This window comes from Nuphar pumila, chromosome 4, assembly GCF_984573655.1.
Source record: "Nuphar pumila chromosome 4, dmNupPumi1.hap1.1, whole genome shotgun sequence".
Taxonomy (NCBI): domain Eukaryota; kingdom Viridiplantae; phylum Streptophyta; class Magnoliopsida; order Nymphaeales; family Nymphaeaceae; genus Nuphar; species Nuphar pumila.
Genome location: NC_143252.1, coordinates 118836703 through 118859597, shown reverse-complemented (window position 1 = coordinate 118859597; position 22895 = coordinate 118836703). Strand labels below are relative to the sequence as shown.

The window sequence follows — 22895 nt, the reverse complement described above, 5'->3', positions numbered from 1 at the left end:
GCAGGTGCGGGTGCGGCACCGGGTGCGGTCAACCCAATCCTGGGTGCGTTGACCGCACCCAGGATCATTTCGGTCCATTTTTGTTTGGATTTTTTTTTTTTAAAAAAAAATTGCCCTACGAAATGGGCTGCGAAATTTTTTTAAAAAAAAAATTCTGCTGACAGCTGCTGTCAGCAGCTGCCTTTTCAATTTCGTAAAAGATTTTCTCTCTCCACAATAAATGACAGCAGCTGTTGCTCCTGCCTTTTCAATTTCGTAAAGGATTTTCTCTCTCCACAATAAATGACAGCACTGACTTTTCAATTTCGTAAAAGATTTTCTCTCTCCACAATAAATGACAGCAGCTGCTGCTCCTGCCTTTTCAATTTCGTAAAGGATTTTCTCTCTCCACAATAAATGACAGTTGCTGACAGCAGCTGCCTTTTCAATCCTTTTTTGTAAAGGATTTTCTCTCTCCATAATAAATGATAATGATGGTTCTTTTTAGTAAAGGATTTCCACTGTTCTCCTGACGAAATGGGTGCGTGCAGCTGTATATAAAATGAAATTTGAAAAAACCCGCGTCGTATATATATATATATATATATATATATATATTATATATTTTTGCCCCTGCCGCACCCCCGCACCCGGGTTTTTTGGAAGTGCCGAATCCCCGCACCCGCACCCGCACCCATGTGACATAGCATGGAGCCTGCTCCCGGGCTTAACATTGAAAAAGTTGAAGTATTTCGTCTTAAAAAGCCTTGTATAGTTTAACACAGACTCCTAAGGCCTAGTATGATCGCTTTACTAAAAGTCATGATAAATCTTGGAATTGCCTCTTGCTATACTGACATTGCTCTTTTTGTTAGAAATACAAAGACAGGTATGGTTGTTTAATTGTTATATATTGATGATATAATTATTAATGGAAGTGATAAAAAGGGGATTGATAATATTAAAAACATTCTTAAAGAAAGTTTTGATATGTAGATACTTTTTAGGAATTGAAGTTGTGTACTCCCCAAGAGGATACATCTTGTCTCAAATGAAATTGGCTTTCAATATTGTTAAATCAGGATTGTCAGATGATAAGGTAGTTGACACTCTGAAGCTTATCAATGCTAAAATAAGAGCGAATAATGGATCCTTATTCGAAGACCCTACTCCCTATCGGTAACCGATTCACTCTCTTACATATCTATCAATCACTCGTCCTGACATTTCTCATGTAGTTCACAGTGCAAGCCAATTTCAACATGTTCCTACAACGGTTCATGAGTGATGTAATGAGAATCATCAAATATTTGAAAGGCACCATAACCAAAGGATTATTTTTATCTTTATTATCTTTGGATTTAATTGCCTATATTGACTCTGATTGGAGAGGAAATCTCAATTATCGTATCTCAACTACTGGTTTCTATGTTTTTCTAGCTAACTCCATTTCTTGGAGGTGTAAAAAGCAACAAAGGTGTTTATTTCTTCTATCGAAACAGAGTATCATGTCATGGAAACCACAACCTATAAGATAGTATGGTTGCGAAGTCTCTCGAAAGATATGGCCATCACCATCTCCAACCCATCGAAGTTGTATAAGAGTGTTATCTACATTGCAAGCAACCACACCTTCCATAAGTGCACTAAGCATATAAAGAAGAACAATTTAGTTATCATATGTTAAATCTGAATATAAGTTGGTCGATTTCTTCACCAAGGTGTTGCCATTAGTACACACAAGCCAAGTTTAAGCTAAGCTTGGGTTGTTCAAACGTGGCTCGGTTCAAAATGCCTTTGTCCAAGATTAGCTCGAGCTCAGAGCCGATCTTGAATGGCATTGTCCAGACTCAGCTCGATTCCGAGCTCGAGCGTAGCCGAGCTTTAATGACATTACAAAAAGGTTGATCTTGTAAAAAAATTTGAGAAGTTAGGATTTGATCCCCGACCTCTCTCAACGTTTCACAAGTGATCCACCACTAAGCCAAAACATGCATTTTGTCTATTGTGACCAAAAAAAATATATACATACTAAAAATTCTCTAGATTAACGTACAACAAAAAAGGTAAAAGACGGGATTCGAACTCAACACCTTTTGAGGAAAAGACTAATGCTCTACCCACTACGATAACAATGACTTTTTGATGTTTTTGCAAACATATTATATATATATATACTTTTATCTGCGCCTTATCAAGCCTATCGAGGCTTATCGAGCTTAGTAGGCAAAGTAAACTCGGCTTGTTTGCTCGTCTGAGCCTCAGAGCCATGTAAAAGCTTGACTCATTTAAAGCACGAACGAGCTTCGGGCCGAGCTTAACCGAGACGAGCTCGATCCGGCTGAGTTTGTTGTGCATCCCTAATTGCCATCACTTTGTTTCATGTTTCCTTTTGGCAAACTTTTAGTGATTACACCGTAAGTTTAAGGGTGGGTGTTAATTATATGTATATTTTTATACATATACTTCCCTTTGTACATATATATATATATATATATATATATATATATATACATGATCCTTTATAGTTTGCATTTAAGTATTTTTTTATTAGTTTTTTTTATATTTTATTTCTCTTTTCATGTATTTTTCATGCCCTTTAAGGGCACTTTTGTCCATTGGGAGCTAGTCATTGGACTAGGTCTAACAGCTAGTTTAGCTAGTTGTTGGAGCTAGCTAACAGCTCTCTCTCTCTCTCTCTCTCTCTCTCTCTCTCTCTCTCTCTCTCTCTCTCTCTCTCTCTCTCTCTCTTATATATTTTCTCATCCCTCTCTCATGTATATAGGGATTTTTCCCTCTTCTCCCTAATGCTTTACTTGAGCATTTGAGTTCTAATAAAATTATACTTTTATATTGTGCTATTAGCCCTTAGTGGTTCGTGTTTGTGTACATTCTTGTGATTTTGTATTTGCCTATACTGGCTCTTGTGCTTAGCTCATTAGTGGCCTTATGATTGTGCACTTTTTTTTGTGATCCTATTACAGTGTAAGGGACTACCTGTGCTTCAAGATGAAAGGTTAATATAAAAATGGGGGGAGGGGTGCAGGTTGTTTGTAAGAGAAGAGAGCATGATTCCCTACATTGTCCAATCCTCTCTCTCCTCTTCATCTACTCCATCAACTTCTCTTCCTTCAGAATGTTTGCTTTTATTGTGCAGGACATGGCTTCCAAGGACATATTTACAGTGCACATGGGTAGCTTATATGTGGATAACGACTAAGAACTTGAACATACAATAAAGCTGGAAAAAATCCACCAATGGTGCACTTGAAAGCAAACTAGGCTTTTCTATCATACATTGAACTAATAAGTAATATACTGATCAATTTTACAGTTGAAATATGAAGATCTTTTACAATACGAGGAACCTGTTAATATTACAAGGTATCTTGGACGTCCCTTATAGAACTCACTCATAATTTAGGGCCTGTTTATCTCATTGGAAAAGACTCATTTTCGTACGAAAATAGGCCTTTTCAACCATTGGGTAAAACAAACACCCCATAATGCCTAGTAGCATGGACCCCACATTTTTGGAGGAAAATGGGTTTTCCAATGAAAACCTTTTCATTCATCCTCCTAGGGAAGATGTTCATTCATCCTCCTAAGGTTCAAAGTTCATATGATGACTTTGTAAAACGCCCCCACCCACCAACTTTTCAGTCCAGTTGCTACATGGTTTCACTCAGGTTAGTGACACCATCCATACTGATTTGGCTGATGGCACAAGTCCTTGATACAAAGATTTTTTTATGCTTATTATCTTCAAAAGAGAAGCTAAAAAGTAGTGTCTTTCCCTTTTTTCCTTCTAATATATCATTGCTTCCACACTGAAAGTAGGATACAAAATTGTTGATACAAGCCATTTCCGAAGAGACAAAGTATGAAATCATATTCCATGAAACAATAGACTCCTTCATGTTGTGCGGGAAGCATGGAACAGGATCGATCAGTACCAACAATCAATGCAAAGAAAAAGAGAAAACAAACCACAAGACAGATATGCGTGGTTCACTACAATATGTGGTTACGTCCATGGGAACACTGACATAATATTTCATTGTGTGTCAAGGCAAACACAATACAAAGAGCAATATGCAGGGTCTTGTCACAAGAACAAGACTCCACCAATGGAATCAATAGCGTAAAGCTCAAAATTGTCAAAGACGAATCTCTATACCTCCAAAATAGACAAAAGAGTACATGTGCAATCTTTTTCCCAAAGCCTTCACAAAAAAGATGCTCACTATCTCCTCCTCTCATAAGGGATGCAGATGGTAGTCACTCTCCTCCCACAAAACCTCACCCATAAAAGGGCAAAAACCAATACCAGTCAACAAAAGGATACCAAAACCCTAAATCACCTCACAAGAATAGAAGTCCAACCTAATGTCCTATATGGTTTCCAAAAGAGAGCAACATTTGACATTACCCAAAATGCATTTGATGGGCCTTCTATAAAACACATGCCTTATGAGGGATTTTTGTCACACAAATAAGAGGCATATTTTCAACACCCCATGCTTCTAGAGAGAGCACTCATCTGCCTTTCACTTTGGAAAACTCTTTCCCACTCCGATATTTTAATAATGTTTTCCCTTTTATTGGCAATCAAGGGAACAATTAAAAATAGCACTTGACAGAGAAGAAATAAAACTGTTCATCTGAATAACATGAAAATTAGAATAGCCTAAATGACCAATCCAAGTAGTTGTTTTGGTGTTCATTAGGCAGACGCTAATGCTGTAAAAGAACTCATGCCTCAACTAGTAAAAGTATCCTTTAACACTTCCATACATGGTCAAAAAAGAACATCAAGAACTCCAGATGGTATATATATTCCATTTACTGTTGGAAAATGTTCCTTATGTGAAGATCCTTCTGAATGGAAAAGGGTCTGAAATAACAATAATAAACAAGAATTACCGCTAAATGAGATTTATATCCATGAGAATAGAAAAGCTAAGTAAAGAAATACTGAATAAGAATGAAAAAAAAAAACATTAGTTTTCTAAGAATAATGATGCCAACAAAGGTTGCTTGATGTCTGCCAAGAGCTGAACTTTTATTAGTTCATTGAAATGAGTGACACAGATGGAATACCTGCTCTAAGCACTTCCCAGCACTTCTATGGTCACCAGTCATATGGTATGCATTAGAAAGATTCACCCAAAGGTGCCCTAATTTTGGATCTGTTTTCAATGCTGCAGCAAAACATTCCTTTGCAACAATTGCAGCAACATTTTGAGGTGCATTTGACCCTCCACTACCGTTAGCTCCAGCACCTAACGAGTCATATTGGTCTTCACAATCAGGGAGTTCTTTCAGTTGCAAAAAAACATATATTGACTGAAATTTACATCCGGAGTAAGTCTATTTAGAAAAAGTAGCCTAGACAATTAAATTACATGCGACAGGTTAAGAACTACAATAATTGCATAATTGATATATGACATCATTTAAGAGCGCCAGAGTTCTTTAATTCTTATATACTAGTAGTGTGCTGGTGCTCTACAACAAAACACGTGAGAGAGAGAGAGAGCATAGTGGTGAAAACAGCACACCCTTTTGCCACACTTTTAACCTATGTCGCTTGTTAAATTATGTATATATGTACATATGTACATGTTAGTAATATATACATCTATTATATATATATATATGTGTGTGTGTGTGTGCATACGTATATGTATGTATACATGTATATATATAAGTATATAGATTTTTTGTACATATTTTTTATCCTATTTCTTTTTTGTATTTTTTTTTTGTTTTAATGGCTAGATTTCTAGTCTAATGGCTCATTTGGGCTCTCTTTGGTGTATATAAAGGGGATCTCCCCCATGTAATTTTTATGCATTATTTGTGCATTTCAGCCATTAATAAAATAATATTTTATATCTTGAGTGTGCTTCCTTGTGTGTGCCTATTGTGCCCTTAATGGCCCTTGTGAGTTTGGCCTTAGTGGCTATGGTGTTTTTGCCCATTGTGGCTGTTTTGGTGGACTGTTATACTCATCAGATTAGTGGCATTGATGCGCTTGGATCTTGCTTTGGTGTTGATGTGCTTGGATCTTCCTTGTGGGTGATTACTGTAAGGAAATAAGGTCCTCTAAAATGTATTCACTAAAACAACAAGGTGGACACACAAACACCTACTAAAGGGGCAAACACAAGGAATAAAAATAATGTTTTATTAATCAAGACCATACAAGAAGCTTACATTTGAGAGGAGGTTTCACCCCAATTTATACATGCATAAGGGTCTCCTAGGAGAGACGTTAGGAGAGGCCCCAATGGCTCATATAGAGCCATTGGGCACTCACTCCAATGCCTTTCTAGCTAAAAAGAAACTAACCTAGTTACTATTTACTAGTTAGATACTAACCTAACATTTATATATATACACAAATATGTATATGTACACATATGTTGTATATATATTTACATTTTTAACACTCCCCCTCAAACTTCCTGTTGAATAACCGAAAGTTTGTCCAAAAAAAGAGGAACCTAGAAGCAGCGAGAGGCTTGGTAAAAAAGTCCGCCAATTGATATTCTCAAGTAACGTAGGGAAGATCAATAGTATCATGTAGGTATTCCTCTCGTACATAGTGACAGTCCATCTCAATGTGTTTGGTTCGTTTGTAGAAGGTCCAGTTGTTGGCAATATAGATGAAACTTTTATTGTTACAGCATAGTCGTGATAGTCCTATGCTTGGAACTCCCATGTCAGCCAACAATCACTTTAGCCAGACCACTTCCATAATGGTTGTAGTCATGGCTCGATATTCTGCTTCGGTTGATTTGAAAGAAACTTTATGTTGCTTCTTGCACCTCCATGAGATCAACGAGTCACCTAAAAACATACAAATAGTGGTTGAGTGTCGATTATTGGGATCACCTTTACAGTCAGCATCAGTATAAGAAAGGAAGAAGCATACAAGAAAAGTCCTCGAAAAATAGAAGTTTTGATATATCTAATAATATACAAAATTGCTCTCATATGAATAGTGGTGGGTGCATGCTGAAACCGGCTCGCTATGTAAACTGCATGGGCAATATCAGGTCTCGCAATTGATAGATATGATTGAGCCACGACAAGTAGTTCTCCATCATGAATCTTCATTTTGACATTTACAACTTCGGAAGTATCAACCTTCTTATCTTCTGAAATATTTGACCTGACAATAATATCTAAAGCAAATTTAGATTAAGTTACTAAATAACCTCAAGAGGAATAAGCAACTTTTATACCAAGAAAATACTTTAAAAACCCTAAATCAATCATTTCAAAATGTGTTTTGAGAAGTCTTTTAATGTTTTTAACTCCCTATTTGTCACCTCATGTAATATCGCGTACTTTTCCATGTTTTTTAAATTTGAAAAATAAGAATTTTTAGTATATATATTTAATTAAAATTGATAAAAATAAGAAAAAATATATTAAAATATAAGTGGTATCAGCTGGGTCTAGGCATAGCCCAGAGCCCACTGACAAGACCTAAATGAGTCAATTATAATTTGAGATTTTTTCAACCTTTAAATTCAAGCACAAATCAAGCGAAGTTTAGATTAAATTCAGGCAAAATTCAAAAGCGAAAATAAGGTATGTATACCATTTAGATGCGCCTCGTAATTCTGAGTACATTGAAAACCTGTTTTTCTGAAAGTGTGTTACGGTTGGCCCAAAAATCACATTTTTCAAAAATAGCCCACCTCTATTTTTGCTTTTTTCTATATTGGATCGAACTGGAACCGCTCTGTTTGATCCAAGTTAGTATGGATCTGGACCCAATACAGGACCCATATTAACTAGGATCTGGTCCGGGTAGGATCCATATAGATTTGGATCTGAATTTGGATATCAGATCCAAATCTAGATCTGAAATCCATCTATGGATAATTTAAAACTTTAAAATCAATTTAAAAGTTAAATTGGTAGGTAGAGTTCTACTTGGAGTAGAACTCTACTCTAAGGAGGCTTCCAGAGGGTGGTGACACCCTCTCTAATATTCCCAAAATATTATATTATTAAATTAAATAATTAAATAAATTTTTGAATTTATCTAATAGAAGTAGAACTCTACCTAACTGAGTATTCTAGAGGGGACGTCACCCTTTAGATAAATCTAAGTTAAAATAAATAATATCATAATAAAAATAAGAGGATAATAGTATATAAAAAGGAGATAGACTCCTCTCTCTCTAGAAATCATGATTCTAGAGAGAGAGGGAGAGAGTTAGAGAGAAAGAGAAAGAGAGAGAGCCCCAAAAATCGTGAGAGGGAGAGAGAAAGAAAGAAAGGAGAGAAAAAAAGAAAAAGGAAGAAAAGAAGAGGATAGTGTAGAAAAAAATTTGTTTTCTATACATCCATCGTCTTCCTTGTAAGAAGATGAAGCCCACAACTAAAGCTTCAAATGAAGAACACAAAAGGTCTCTTTCAATGAACACAATGGTTCATTCAACATACACAATAACCGAAATACATAAAAAGAGTGTACACAAGAAGAGAGGAAAAATTATATATCATTCAAGTGGGAAAACCCACACTCAAGAGTATATCTTACAAGGGAGAATAGCCCCATATTTATAGAGCATAAAGCATAGAGCTGGAGGGAGTTGTTGGGCTCCCAACAGCTCTAATTAGAGTCGTTGGAAGCCCAACAAATCTAAAAGTACATGTTGCTTTTTTACTATGGTCAAAAAGTAACATGTCCAAAAGTCTAAAAATGTCCAAACTAAAATCCTAAACCTAATTCTAACTAGTTTCTAACTAGTTTCTAACTAAACTAAAAAAGGATAACTAAACTACAAATATATTACATATAAATATTACATTTTTTAACATTCCTCGGGTCTTTTTCTACGCTTCGATTAAGGTACAGATTTTTCTCTAAGTCTTTATAGGAAGGAATAGGTAAAAATCTGATGCATGTATAGGTTTAAGGAAAGAAGGGAAATCTGATTAAAAATATGTATATATACTTGCATAAAGTGACATTTTTCATGCATATATACATATATGAGATTATTTCTTGAGATTTCGATTTTCCTAGAGTATTACGTTCTGAAATATCATGGTTTTTAGTGTTCATAAATATTGATTTTTCTTGATTTGATATGAGCATGCCATCGATTTTTCCTTGTTTAAGCATGTGTTCAACTTTTGTTGACTTCAGATATGCATACAGCGTGGGATACATGTTGTCGATTTCTTTTTATAGTCAAGCATGCTGAATAAATATATATATATATATATATCCCTGGTCGGCCTTGATATTTGATGATTCTTTTTATGTTCTGGAAAAAAAATTATTGATTGGATCAGATTTGATCTGATCTGATTTTGTCGATTTTAGCATATTGGCAAACCTAATCAGATATACCAATATATAGTGTTTGTGCAATCTGATCAGATCTGCCGATATGTATTTGATGCAGTCTGACTGCTGATATGTTGTTTTTTATGATGTTAGCAAATCTGCAAATATATTTTTTTTATGTTAGCAGATCTGCAAATATATTGTTGTTTTTATGTTGTTAGCAGATATGCAAATATGTTGTTTTGATGATGTTAGCAGATATGCAAATATGTTGTTTTGATGTTGTTATCATATCTACAAATATGATATTTTTTATGTTGTAATTTGATCTACAAATATGTTATTTTTTTTATGTTGTGATGAGACATGCACTATACTACATGTATGTAATCTGATCAGATTTGCACTATGTTGCATGAGTGCAATCTGATCAGATCTGACACCATGTTAAGTGTATACAATCTTATCAGATCTGCACTATGTTGCGTGTAGGCAATCTGATCAGATCTGCACTGTGTGTTGTGTGTGTAAGCTAATCAAATCTACCACCGTGTTTTGCATGTGCAATCTGATCAGACTGCTGATGTGTGTGCATGTGCAGATCAGATTTGCCAAAGTTTTGTGCTTGTGCAATTTGATCAGATTTGGTCATATATGTGCATGTGCATTCTGATCAGATTTGCCAATGTGTCAGTATGTGTGCATGTGCAATTTTATCAGACTACCGGTGTCTACATTAGCAAGCTGATAAGACTGTCGATATGTGGGGTTTGAGCAATCTGATCGAAATTGCCAATGTCAGCTATGTTTGTAATCTGATCAGATTTGCTAGTGTGTTGGGTTTGCAATCTGATCAGATTTGCTATGGTGCCCTATATGTTAAATTTGAACAGTTTTGTCATGTTCAGACCCACACTCATGTTGACTACAGGATTATGTATCTGATTATATGTTTTGATTTGGTTATGAATGCTCATGCATTTGAATACCATGTTGCAAACGTGCATATCATATTCATGGAATCTAAAGTTTTTTTTTATGTTTGCATAAATATGATCATATTCATGTTTGGGTGTTTATGCATAGAATTGATCATGATAATGTGTTTCAAGCATCTCTTCACATGCGTATGTGTTTGGCTTTACGTGCATTCATATTGTGTATTTGAATGTACATTATGAACATGTTTTGAAACAAGGTATGCATTGCATGTTCTATAAAATTTTGCAAAAGATGCATAAATCACCATTGAGATGTGTTGGTCATCAGATGTGAACCATTGCGGGACGTGTATGCCAGGAGCATGTGTTGCTCTACATATTATTAATTTTATTTATGCATTACAAAATTTACTTTTGGAAAGTTAATGGTTATTTCCAAAATTAATTGCCATGTTATATTTTACAGGCTAGGGCCTGAAATTGGTTTTGCATGTTGATTTGCAAAACGGTTCTTGTGTAAAGAACTGGAAAGTATTTAAAAAGGTAAAAAAGACCAAACAGTGAAATTAATTTCTTCATTGATGTCCCTTCCACAGTATGGGAATCTTGGATAGTGGTTTTAGAAAACAGTGAGAATACTAAAACTTTGTGTATGATTGTGCCCCTGAACTCGATATGGTGGTTCACCTCCGGGTTACGGTTTTAGGAAGATTCAGCCACTTTGTTTCGGGTGGTGTTGTTGACTCAGTTATAGTTATTGGTATAACAAGAAACTGACATCAGTGGATATTGATTTTCCTGATGTCCCGACATTAGATGTTGATTTTTAATATTCTGGTGAATGGTGTTGATTCTTGATATTGATCAAGGAACGAGTGTAGAACCTAGCAACAAAATACAAATTGTGTGTTAAGTTACAACTGAAAATCTAACTTAACTTCAAAAATTTATGCCCATTTTGAATATCCGTAGGTTTAAAAAAATAAAAATTAAAATTGTGTATATTTAATAGGGACATGCATGAAAAAACAACTCTAATAAATAACTTAATAAATTATTCATGCATCTTTACTGTTCAGCATTAGTTCATGCATTCATGCTTATTTTGTTTCGCATGATATTTGTTATTGCATGATATTTTGTTTAAATACTTGAATGGTAAGTTGATTCTGATAAGTTGTTAATTGTGATATTTCTTTGAAATTTATACATAATTTGGTTTATGTTATTTACTTATTATTTGAATTTTTAGATGAATTTGTACGAAGAACTTTGGTTCTTACTCATTTTCATAAAACTGTTTTACAAGATCCGATGCTCAGTGATGTCTTGACTGGCTGACTAGAGACTACGAGCCCTGTGACTGATTTTGGGTTCTCTAACATAATGGCTCATTTATGACATAAACGATTTTTTGGTGTCTTGGTCTTTTGACATTATTTAATAAATTAATAAAGTTGATTATTCTTCTTCTTTTGATTCAATGCAGTGGTTTGGTATATTAAATCTGTGAGACTCTAGTTCCTTGGGTTTATTTCTGCAATTGTTTTAAAAGAAAATAAATCCAATATTTTTTCAAAGGTCAGTTGAGGTCGTTACACCTCCCGTAATGATCATATTGTCCACATAAAGAAGAAGAATAATACATGCATCAGAAATCTTAACAAACAAAGTTGTGTCAGTTAAACAAGATTGAAATCTAACATCAAGTATAACTTAACTAAACCTGTCATAACAAGCCTTTGGAGATTGTTTAAGGTTACACAAAGCCTTATCTAAACAAAGAGTCTTTCCTTTAGGAATACCTATACCAAACGGTGCCTCCATAGACTTCTTCAACCAATTTACCATTAAGAAACGCATTCTAAACATCCATTTGGTATATAAGCCATTTTTTCACAGAGACAAGGACTACTATGGTTTTAACTTTGGTCATCCTAGCAACAGGTGCAAAGGTTTTCTCATAATCGATTTTATACTCTTGGGAGTATTCTTTGGCAACTAACCTAGCTTCGTACCTTTCAAGGGTTTCATCACTCTTAGTCTTTATCTTATAAACTCATCGACAACCTATGGGTTTCTTTCATAGGAGAATATCTTGAACAGTCCAAGTATTCGCTTTTCTAAAGCATCTAATTATACCCTCATGGCTTTCACCCATTAAGAATGTTTCTTTGTTTCAACATAATTAGAGGATTTTATGTAGGAATGTATCAATGCAATGTAAGCTTGATACTTAGGTGAAAAGAACTATAGGACACAAATTTCTCAGGGGGGGTTAATACTCACGATGACCTAGTTTGTATTTCTACATTGTTTTCATTAGTATATTTTTCAAAGGCACATGGATGTTCAGAACTATTATGCTTGGAATATTGAATACAGTTCTGATTTTTAGATTGTTCTTCACTCAACATATCATTTATGATATAATGATCTTCATCAAGATCAACATCACAATCACCAAACTTTGGAATTAGATCTAACAGGAAAGAATACTCAGAAAAAATCTAAGAAAGGCACATTTCTTGAAACATATAATTTCTTATTTTTAAAATCAAAGCATCTATAGCCTTTTTTATTATTTACATACCCCAAAAAAGAACAAGGAATAGCACGAGGAGAAAGTTTATCATTTTTATCGGTGAATACAAAACATTTGCATCCAAAAACCTTAGTCTAGAATAATCAGGAGTAAGTTTACAGAGTTTTTCAACTAGTTATATATTTTTCAAGATAACAGATGGCATTTTGTTAATAAGATAAATTGCGGTCAAAGTGGCTTCGGCTCAAAAAAATTTAGGTATATGATTTGAGATAAGCAAAGTTCTTGTTGTTTCTATGATGTACCTATGTTTTCTTTCGGCCATAGGAACAAGATTTTTTTATGTGCAATACCATTTGATTTAAGGTAATCTTTAAAGTCTTCTAATAAAAATTCTCCCTTCGAATCATTGCGAAAGATAGACATCCTTTTAAAATTTATTTTTGATCAAATTGTAAAATATTTTAAAATATGAAAAAACTTCAGATTTATGTTTGAAAAAATAAATTCATGTGTGTTTGGTAAAACCATCAACAAAGATTACATAATATGCAAACCCACCCTTCGATATAACAGGTGTTGGGCCTCAAACATCTGAATGCACTGACTCAGGCAGTCGTGTAGAGACAAAAGTTCTTTCTTGGAATGGCAATCTTTTCATCTTAACAAGAATACAATCTTCACATGTAAAATTTTCAAAATTATAAATTTTTTTCATATTTGGAAAGTGTTGGATTTTGGATACATTAGGATAGCCAAGTCTTTTTTCATAAATCCAAATCATGTTTCTGAACATTGTAGCAAAAGGTATTTTGGGGTATTTCCAAAAAATCCATGTAGTATAAACCTCCTTCCCTATGGCTTTTCCCAATCTGCTATTCTGACTGGTGATCCTGCACTCGACAGCCAATAGAAGAGAATAAAATATTATACCCATGGTGAGATAATTGAGAGACAGACAAAAAATTTAAGTTTAACTTGAGAATATATTTAATTTTTGGAATAGAAAAACTTTTTAAAATATTTTTGAAATTTCCTATTCCCTTTATCTTCCAACAGCAGTAAAAACATTTGACCCGCTTGAGTTATGACACTCGGATAAGATATCACTATTTAGTGTTATACGAAATGAGGCACCTGAGTCAAGAAGCCACGAAGTCTTACTGGGATTAGAGATGCCAACAGAAGAGGTCGTGACTTCGGTTGATAGATTGGTGAGCTTCTACAAGTTTAATTAAAGACATGCTCATAATGTTTGATTCTTGTGTAGCTTTGAGCTCACTTGATTATTGTGTGATCGATGCTACCTTCTTCTCATAGGATCTTTTTAATTTAGGACAATATGTCTTGACATGTCTCGGTTCACGATAATAATAAAAAATATATTTTTGCTTCTCAAACTCATTATCTTTTTTTCCATAGTTATCATTGTTTGATCTCCCATAATTCGGTGGTTTGTAAGCATGGACATGATTTTTCGGCCTAGACATGGCTACGACCGAATCATCATCTTCTTTAAATGTCTTCTTTTTTAGTCTGTTTTCCTCCATACTTAGCTCTTCAATAGTATCTTCAATAGATGAAACTTTTCCTTTATGAGGAAGAGCCAATTTGGTAGACTTAAACTCCGATCTTAAACCATTGATAAATTGATAGAAATGCTCTCCATCAATTTGTCTTTGATGAAATTCTGTCTTCAAGACAATGCTATTGTGGCTCAAGAAAAGCCTGAAATGAAATGGGGATCTTCGAAACACGAGCTTTGATTAACAAGAGCAAGTGTCAAGAATGACACTAAAGCATAACCCTTAAAAAGGGTATAACTGGAAACAAAATAAAAATAAAAATGTATTCTTTATTGATATGAAAAACCAATTGCTTAAGAAGCATTGGAGTAAAATACAAGAGGGGCTGCACCCCTTTATATACACAACTGAAAGAGGACTCAATAGAGCTGTTGGGCACAGTCCAACAGCTCTATTGCTAGTCAAGTCTGGACAGGACTTGACTAGCAACAGTCATTCTAGTTCAAACTGAACTAGATGACATAAAGACAAAAAATAAAAATAAAGGAAAAAAAATACAGAAAAGAAAGAAATTAAAAATGTATTTATATATATATAATAATATAATATTATTATATATACATATATGTACAGTTTTACATTTTAACACTCCCCCTCAAACTTACGGTACAATGAGCGAAAGTTTGTCTAAGAGAAAGTGAAATCGGGGAGCAGCGAGAGGCTTTGTAAAGAGGTCTGCTAACTGATATTCTGAAGTGACATATGGCAGATCAATTATCCCGTGTAGATATTCCTCTCTGACGTAGTGACAATCCATTTCGATGTGTTTGGTGCGTTCGTGGAATGTTCTGTTACTGGCAATGTAGATCGCACTTTTGTTGTCACAACACATTTGTGAAGCCTTTGTTGCTTCAACTCCCATGTCAGCAAGCAGTCGTCGGAGCCAAACTACTTTCATGGTCGTGGTTGCCATGGCTCTGTATTCAGCTTCGGTGGATGAGAGAGATACCTTCTGCTGCTTTTTACACCTCCACGAGATTAATGATTCCCCTAAAAAGACACAAAAGCCAGTGGTTGAGTGTCTGTTATTGGGATCACCTCCCCAATCAGCATCAGTATATGCAATTAAATCAAGAGAAGAGGAGGAAGACAAGAAAAGTCCTCGTGAAAGAGAGGACTTGATGTATCTGATAATACGCATGACTGCTCCCATATGAACAGAAGTAGGAGCATGTTGAAATTGACTTGCTGTATGAACAACATGTGCTATATCTGGTCTGGTAATGGATAGATAGGAAAGTGCCCCGACAAGCTGTCTGTAAAGAGTAGGGTCTGCAAGAAGTTCTCCATCATCAATCTTCATTTTAACATTAACAACTTCTGGAGTGTCAACTTTCTTATCATCAGTAATACCAGACCTGAAAACAATATCAAAAGCAAATTTAGTCTGAGATAATAAATATCCTCTAGGAGAATAAGCAACTTCAATGCCTAAAAAATATCTCAACAAGCCCAAATCAGTCATTTCAAAATGAGATTTAAGAAGTGTTTTGATTGTTTCAACTCCCTGTTTATCGCTTCCGGTGATGATCATATCATCCACATAGAGAAGAAGCACAATGATCCCTGCATCAGAATTCTTAATAAACAAAGCAGTGTCAGTTAAACAGAATTGAAAACCAATATCAATCATAACACGACTAAACCTATCATACCAAGCTTTTGGTGCTTGTTTAAGTCCATAAAGAGCTTTTTCTAAGCGAAGGACTTTACCCTTAGGAATACTTAGACCAGGAGGGGGTTCCATATATACTTCTTCAACTAGCTTTCCATTTAAAAAAGCATTTTTGACATCCATTTGAAAAATAGACCATTTTTTGATAGAAGCTAAGGCAATTAAGGTTCGGACAGTAGTCATACGAGCCACCGGAGCAAAGGTTTCTTCATAATCAATCCCATATTCTTGGGCATAACCTTTGGCTACTAAACGGGCTTTATATCTTTCAAGAGTACCATCACTCTTGGTTTTAATTTTATAAACCCATCGACATCCTATAGTTTTCTTCCCTGGAGGAAGATCTTGAATATTCCATGTAGAAGCCTTTTCAAGTGCATCTAATTCAACTTTCATGGCTTCTATCCATTTGATATCATTTTTTGCTTGAAAATATGTGGATGGTTCTTCATATGAGTGAATTAATGCAATAACTGCCCTATATGTGGGTGAGAAAGACTCGTATGATACAAACTTTTCTGGAGGCCTCGAGATTCGGGATGATTGTCTAGTTGGAATGTTAGAATATTTCTCAAGTGCACATGGAGTATTAGACTCTTGTCGCCTGGAATATTCAATACTAGTATCTCTATGAACTTCTTCATTTTCAACATTAAGATCAATAATTCTTGGATCATCATCAAAGTTACAATCAAGGTCATATTCATCAGATGTTGATGTTAGATCTAGCAAAAAGGAGTACTCAGTGCCGTCTTTTAATTTTCTAAAATCAAAGAAGCTCTCCTTTTCAAGAAAGGAAACATTTCTAGACACATATAGTTTATTATTTTTGAAGTCAAAATATTTATAACCTTTCTGGTTTTCAGCATATCCTAAAAAGGCACAGGGAATCGCACGAGGGGAAAGTTTATCATTTTTGTCAGTAAATATGAAACATTTGCACCCAAATATTCTTAATCTAGAGTAGTCTGGAGAAATGTTCATAAGTTTTTCAATGAGAGTGATATTTTGTAACGAAGAAGATGGCATCCTATTAATGAGATAGGTGGCAGTTAAGGCAGCTTCTGCCCAAAAGTCTTTAGGGACTTGATTTGCTATTAATAAAGTTCTAGTGGTTTCTATAATATGGCGATGTTTTCGTTCTGCCAGTCCATTTTGTTGAGGTGTATAAGGACAAGATCTTTGATGTGTGATGCCATGCAATTTAAGATAATTTTGAAAATCTGTGGATAAAAACTCTCCCCCTGAATCTGTGCGAAAAATAGTAATATCATTTTGAAATTTGTTTTTAACCATATTATGAAAAGTTTGAAAGTATGAAAATACTTCAGACTTATGTTTGAGAAAGTACATCCACGTATGTCGGGAGAAATCATCGACAAAAATAACATAGTAAACAAATCCTCCTTTAGAAATTACTGGTGCAGGACCCCAAACATCCGAGTGTATTAATTCAAGTGGTCTTGAAGAGAAAAAGGTTCTGTTCTGAAATGGTAATCTTTTCATTTTGCCGAGAATACAATCTTTACAATCAAATGATTCAGAGTTACAAAATTTCCCTAGATTTGGAAAATGTTGGATTTTGGCTATATGTGGGTGACCAAGTCTCTTATGCCACAGTTCCAACTCTATTTTTTGAATATTGTAACAAAAAGCTTTCTTCGGCATTTCCAAAAAATCCATGTAATAGAGTCCTTCTTCTCTATGGCCTTCCCCAATCAGCTTGCCTGACTGGCGATCCTGTACCCAACAACCATGAGAAGAAAAAGAAATATTACACCCATAATCAGAAATTTGAGATACAGATAAAAGATTTAAATTTAATTTGGGAACATGTCTAATTTCTGGAATAAAAAAAAATTTTGTTTTATAAATTTTTTCAAAATCTCCTATTCCTTCTATTTCAAGAGAAGTCCCATCAGCAGTAAAGACCTTTGACACACTTGTTTTATTTTTAACACATTTGGATAGACTTTGATTATTTGGGGTCATATGAAAAGATGCACCAGAGTCAAGAAGCCAAGAAATTTTACCTAAATCAGAAAAAGATGAGGCTGCTGCGCCGGTTGAAGCTTCAGATGAGGAAGAGGCACCTTTGATGAGAGGCTGAAGGATCTCCATTAGTTGGGCCAGGGAAACTGGTGCATCCTGATCTTTAGGCTCCGATCCAGCAATTGCAACTCTTTTTTCTCTCAGCTCCTTAAGTTTGGGACATTGTGGCCTGTAGTGTCCCGGTTCATGACAGTGATGACAAATAACTTTCTTCTTATCATAGTCACCATTTTGTCGGTTAAAGTGAGGAGGCCTATATGATCGAACATGATTCCCTGGTCTAGACACAGCTAAAACGGAATCATCTTCAATTTTTAAAGAACCTTTCCGGAGACGATTTTCTTCCATTGTTAACTTTTCAATAGTTTCAACAATAGAAGGAATTTTTCCCCAGTGAAGTAGGGCCGATTTAGTGGTTTCAAATTCCGGCCTTAATCCAGTGATAAACTGGTAAAAATGTTCAACATCGAGTTGTTTCTGACGAAGCTCGATGTCTTCGGCACAATGCCACTTTGGTTCTAAAAGGGAAAGTTCTTCCCAAAGTTCGGACAACCCATTGTAATATTCACGAATAGTTTTGTCTCCTTGTGTCATCATTCGAACTTTTTCTTGGAGGTTGCACACGTGTGCAATATCTTTAAGGGAATACATATTCTTAAGGTATTCCCATGCCTTATCGGCATGATCAAATTTGGCAAGACTTGAGCATTTTTTAATATCAACGCTATTGATAAGCCATGACATTATCTTCGCATGAGATATTCTCCATTCTTTCCATTTCTTCTCGTATGAGGCAATAGCCTTGATTTTCTCTTCTTCCGATAGAGGGACGTCTTTATCTCCCTCCTTTTTAGTAAGAGATAGCTTAGGTTCCGAATCGAAACCATCCACAATCCCCTATAAGCCTTTTCCCCATATATGGTGCTTCATGATTGAAGCCCATGTTACATAGTTCGTATCGCTTAGTTTCATAGGCATGATGGTGACTTTATCATTGTCATCCATCGATTACAAGGAGAGAAAGAATAGGGATAGAAGAGAAACAAGAAGGAAAATGAGAAAGAAAGAAAAAAAAAACAATACAACAAGATGTGAAATCTTCTCCAATGAAGTGATAAAACACTTCTCTTCAAGTGGCGAACACTTTTGCAAACGGGCACGGAAACCGAGGCAGCTTTTCCTCAAGATTTAGTACTTCCGCGGCTCTGATACCATGAAATGAAATGGGGATCTTCGAAACACGAGCTTTGATTAACAAGAGCAAGTGTCAAGAATGACACTAAAGCATAACCCTTAAAAAGGGTATAACTGGAAACAAAATAAAAATAAAAATGTATTCTTTATTGATATGAAAAACCAATTGCTTAAGAAGCATTGGAGTAAAATACAAGTGGGGTTGCACCCCTTTATATACACAGCTGAAAGAGGACTCAATAAAGCTGTTGGGCACAGTCCAACAGCTCTATTTAGAGCTGTTGGAATGTGTCAGTCCAACAGCTCTATTAAGAGCTGTTGGACTGTGTCAGTCCAACAGCTCTATTGCTAGTCAAGTCTGGACAGGACTTGACTAGCAACAGTCATTCTAGTTCAAACTGAACTAGATGACATAAAGACAAAAAACAAAAATAAAGGAAAAAAAAATACAGAAAAGAAAGAAATTAAAAATGTATTTATATATATATATATATATATATATAATATTATTATATATACATATATGTACAGTTTTACATTTTAACAAAGCCAACTCACTAAAGTATTATCTAATATGTTTTCCTCCTTGAGTCATAACATGGGCAACATCTTTAAGAGAATACATTCTCTTGAGATATTTTCATGCTTTATTTGCATGCTCAAACTTAGCTAGACTCAAGCATTTCTTGATATCAACACTACTAATGAGCCAAGACATAATTTTGGCAAGCCACATTCTTCATTTTTTTCATTCTTTTCATTTTTTTCATATGTGGTAATAGCCTTGGCCTTTTCCGCCTCCGTAAGAGGTACCTCTTTTTTTCCTTCTATCTTAGTAAGAATTAGTTTGGGTTTCAAATCCGACCCATCCACTAATCCCCATAACCCTTTTCTTCGTATGAAGTGCGTCATGATTGAAGCCCATGTTACAAAGTTTGTCATTGAGTTTGATGGGTTTTAAGGCGACATTAGCATTGTCATCCATGTTTACAAGAGTTAAGAGAAAGAAGATAGAGAGGAGATAATTAAAAGTATCACGAGCACTCTATCACCAAGAGAACACCTCCAATGAAGAACACCAACACACGAGCACTGCACCACCAAGAGAGCACTTCTAATGAAGAGCACGAACACGAGCACTTCAATAAATTTTGCAAAAGAGACTTAGTCTTTTCAAAATCTTGAGTGGCACACTTCCCAATGTACCAAAAAAACATTTTGATCTCCAAGCTCTGATACCGTGTAAGAAAACAAGGTCCTCCAAAATGTATTCACCAAAACAACAAAGTGGACACTCAAAGAGTTCCACCAAAACACCAAAAGAACATTCACAAGCCACAAAATGGGCCCACACACAAACACCCATTAAAAGGGCAAACACAAGGAATAAAAATAATGGAAATAATGGAAAGAATAGAGGATCGAGTATACAAAAGTAATGCCATGGCTTATTAATAATGTTGACATTAAAAAATGCTTTAATTTGGCTAAGTTTGAAATGCCCCTTTGGAACTACCTTAAGCACATGTATTCTCTTAAAGACATTGCGCATGTGTGCAATCTTCAAGACAAGATAAGAACTATGACGCAAAGAGAAATAAGCATTAAAGAGTACTATAATGTTCTAACCGAGTTGTAAGATGAGTTTGTTGTTTTGGAGCCAAAGTGGCACATGTGGGTAATCTTTAAGACGAGATAAGAACTATGACGCAAGGAGAAATGAGTATTAGAAAGTACTATAATGCTCTAACCGAGTTGTGAGATGAGTTTGTCATTTTGGAACCAAAGCGGCATTGCCCTTTGGATATAGAGGTACACCAAAACCAAATAAAGGCGGATCATTTTTACCAATTTGTCAATGGGTTGAGACCCGAATTTGAAGCAACTAAATCAGCCCTCTTTCATAGGGGAAAATTTATTAAAATATGAGTTGTATATGTTAATGTATATACATATATACATATGTAATATACAATGCCCTCTAGGGGCATTCTTGTCTTTTTACCTGCATGTAATAGGTACTGCCCATTAGAACAGATTTGTCTTTGTTTATATTTTTATTTTCTTTATTTTATTATTTGTCTTTTCTTTTATGTATAAGGGCATATTGGTCATTGGGATCTCCCCAATGGCTATATTTATAGCCATTCGGAGCATCCGAACGACTCTTTTGGGTGTCATGCCATCAGTAGCACCAAATATTAACTCATATATATTGTATATATAGCGATAATATCAGGATATTATCAGTTTTGTTTTTGAATGACGCTGGGGGGTTACCCCGAGATTATCAGGATAATATTAGTTTCTTTTACATTTTTTTACTTTACTATATCTTAAAAAAAAATCTGCATTCCTTTATATTTTTACTTATTTATTTTATTATATTATACTCTATTATCTAAACATGTTATTTTCTTACTTATTTCTGTTATTTTTATATTTTTAAAAAATTTGAAGCACCGAGTATTTCATGAGATTTATCAACCAAATCTATATTATCGTGAGAAATTGCTTTGCTGAGATATAGTCAAGACCAATATTTGTGACCATGGAACTTTGGAGCACTCCACTCAAGGGTAATCATAACTTTATAGGATGAGACACATTTATGAAGCAAAATTTTACTCATTTTGGTCCCTTCCATAGCTTACGTGTCCAAGAGCTTCATTTGTTAGGAATATAGGATATGTTTGTAATTTCATGTTCTTGGTATGTTTGTATTTTTATATTAAGTGAACGATATTTTGGTAAATCACCAAACCTTAATGTAACCACAATAACTAGTTATACATAAGAATGGGCATAGTCCCTGGGTGTACAGGCCATATTGGCTTTACACATTGTTTTACTCTTTCTCTTTTGTATCTTCATTGAGAAAACTGTTACAGTATCAAAGCCATAACACCCAGGTACGTCCCATTAATCTAAGCTCCTTATCTTCCTAGTTCTTTCTTTCTTACCTCTTCTTATTCTTTCTTCTTTCTCCTTCTCTCACTGTTTCTTTTATCGTTTTTCTCTTCTACCTTTGCATCAGATCTGACCTAATCAGGTCTGACCAGATTCATTCCTCCTCACGACCATTTGAATCAGATCTGGTTCTTTTTTGGGGACAGATCTAATCCATTTTTCCTCTTCTTTCTTTTATACCAAATCAGATTTGACAAGATGATTTGACTTCTTTATAATCTTTCCTGTTGGTTCTATATCAGACCTGTTTTAATAAGATCTCATCCATTCTTTATCTTCCAAAGCCATTGAATGTGTGCTTCTTGGTTATGCTAATAATAAAAAAGGATATAGATACTAATGATAAGAAAAATGGCAAACTACATGTTTCAAGAGGTGTTAACTTTCTCGAAGATGAAAATGATTTTGATTTTGAAAAGTCTAGGGATAATTTCGAATATTCCTTTTTGTTCGACTTATTGCCAAAGGCATCTGATTAAATTATGCATGATAATGATCATGATGATATGCATATTGATGACTCTGGTGTTCTCATGGAGGATATCTAGAATCATGATATTCAAACTAATTCCAAAAGAACTCTTGATCATCCTCCATGTACACTTGATAGATATTCCTAGAACCAAAA

At 34.9% G+C, this 22895-nt stretch overlaps 1 protein-coding gene across 1 annotated transcript in view; it reads right to left on the bottom strand.

Annotated features, from left to right (window-relative positions):
• The window catches only part of LOC149840798 (tetratricopeptide repeat (TPR)-containing protein), a 103158-nt gene that overhangs the window by 15317 nt on the left and 64946 nt on the right, over nucleotides 1-22895 (bottom strand). The window contains exon 8 of the mRNA XM_090003341.1: nucleotides 5083-5264. Coding sequence (XP_089859467.1) covers nucleotides 5083-5264 — 182 coding nt within the window. The remainder of the gene's footprint in view (nucleotides 1-5082; nucleotides 5265-22895) is intronic.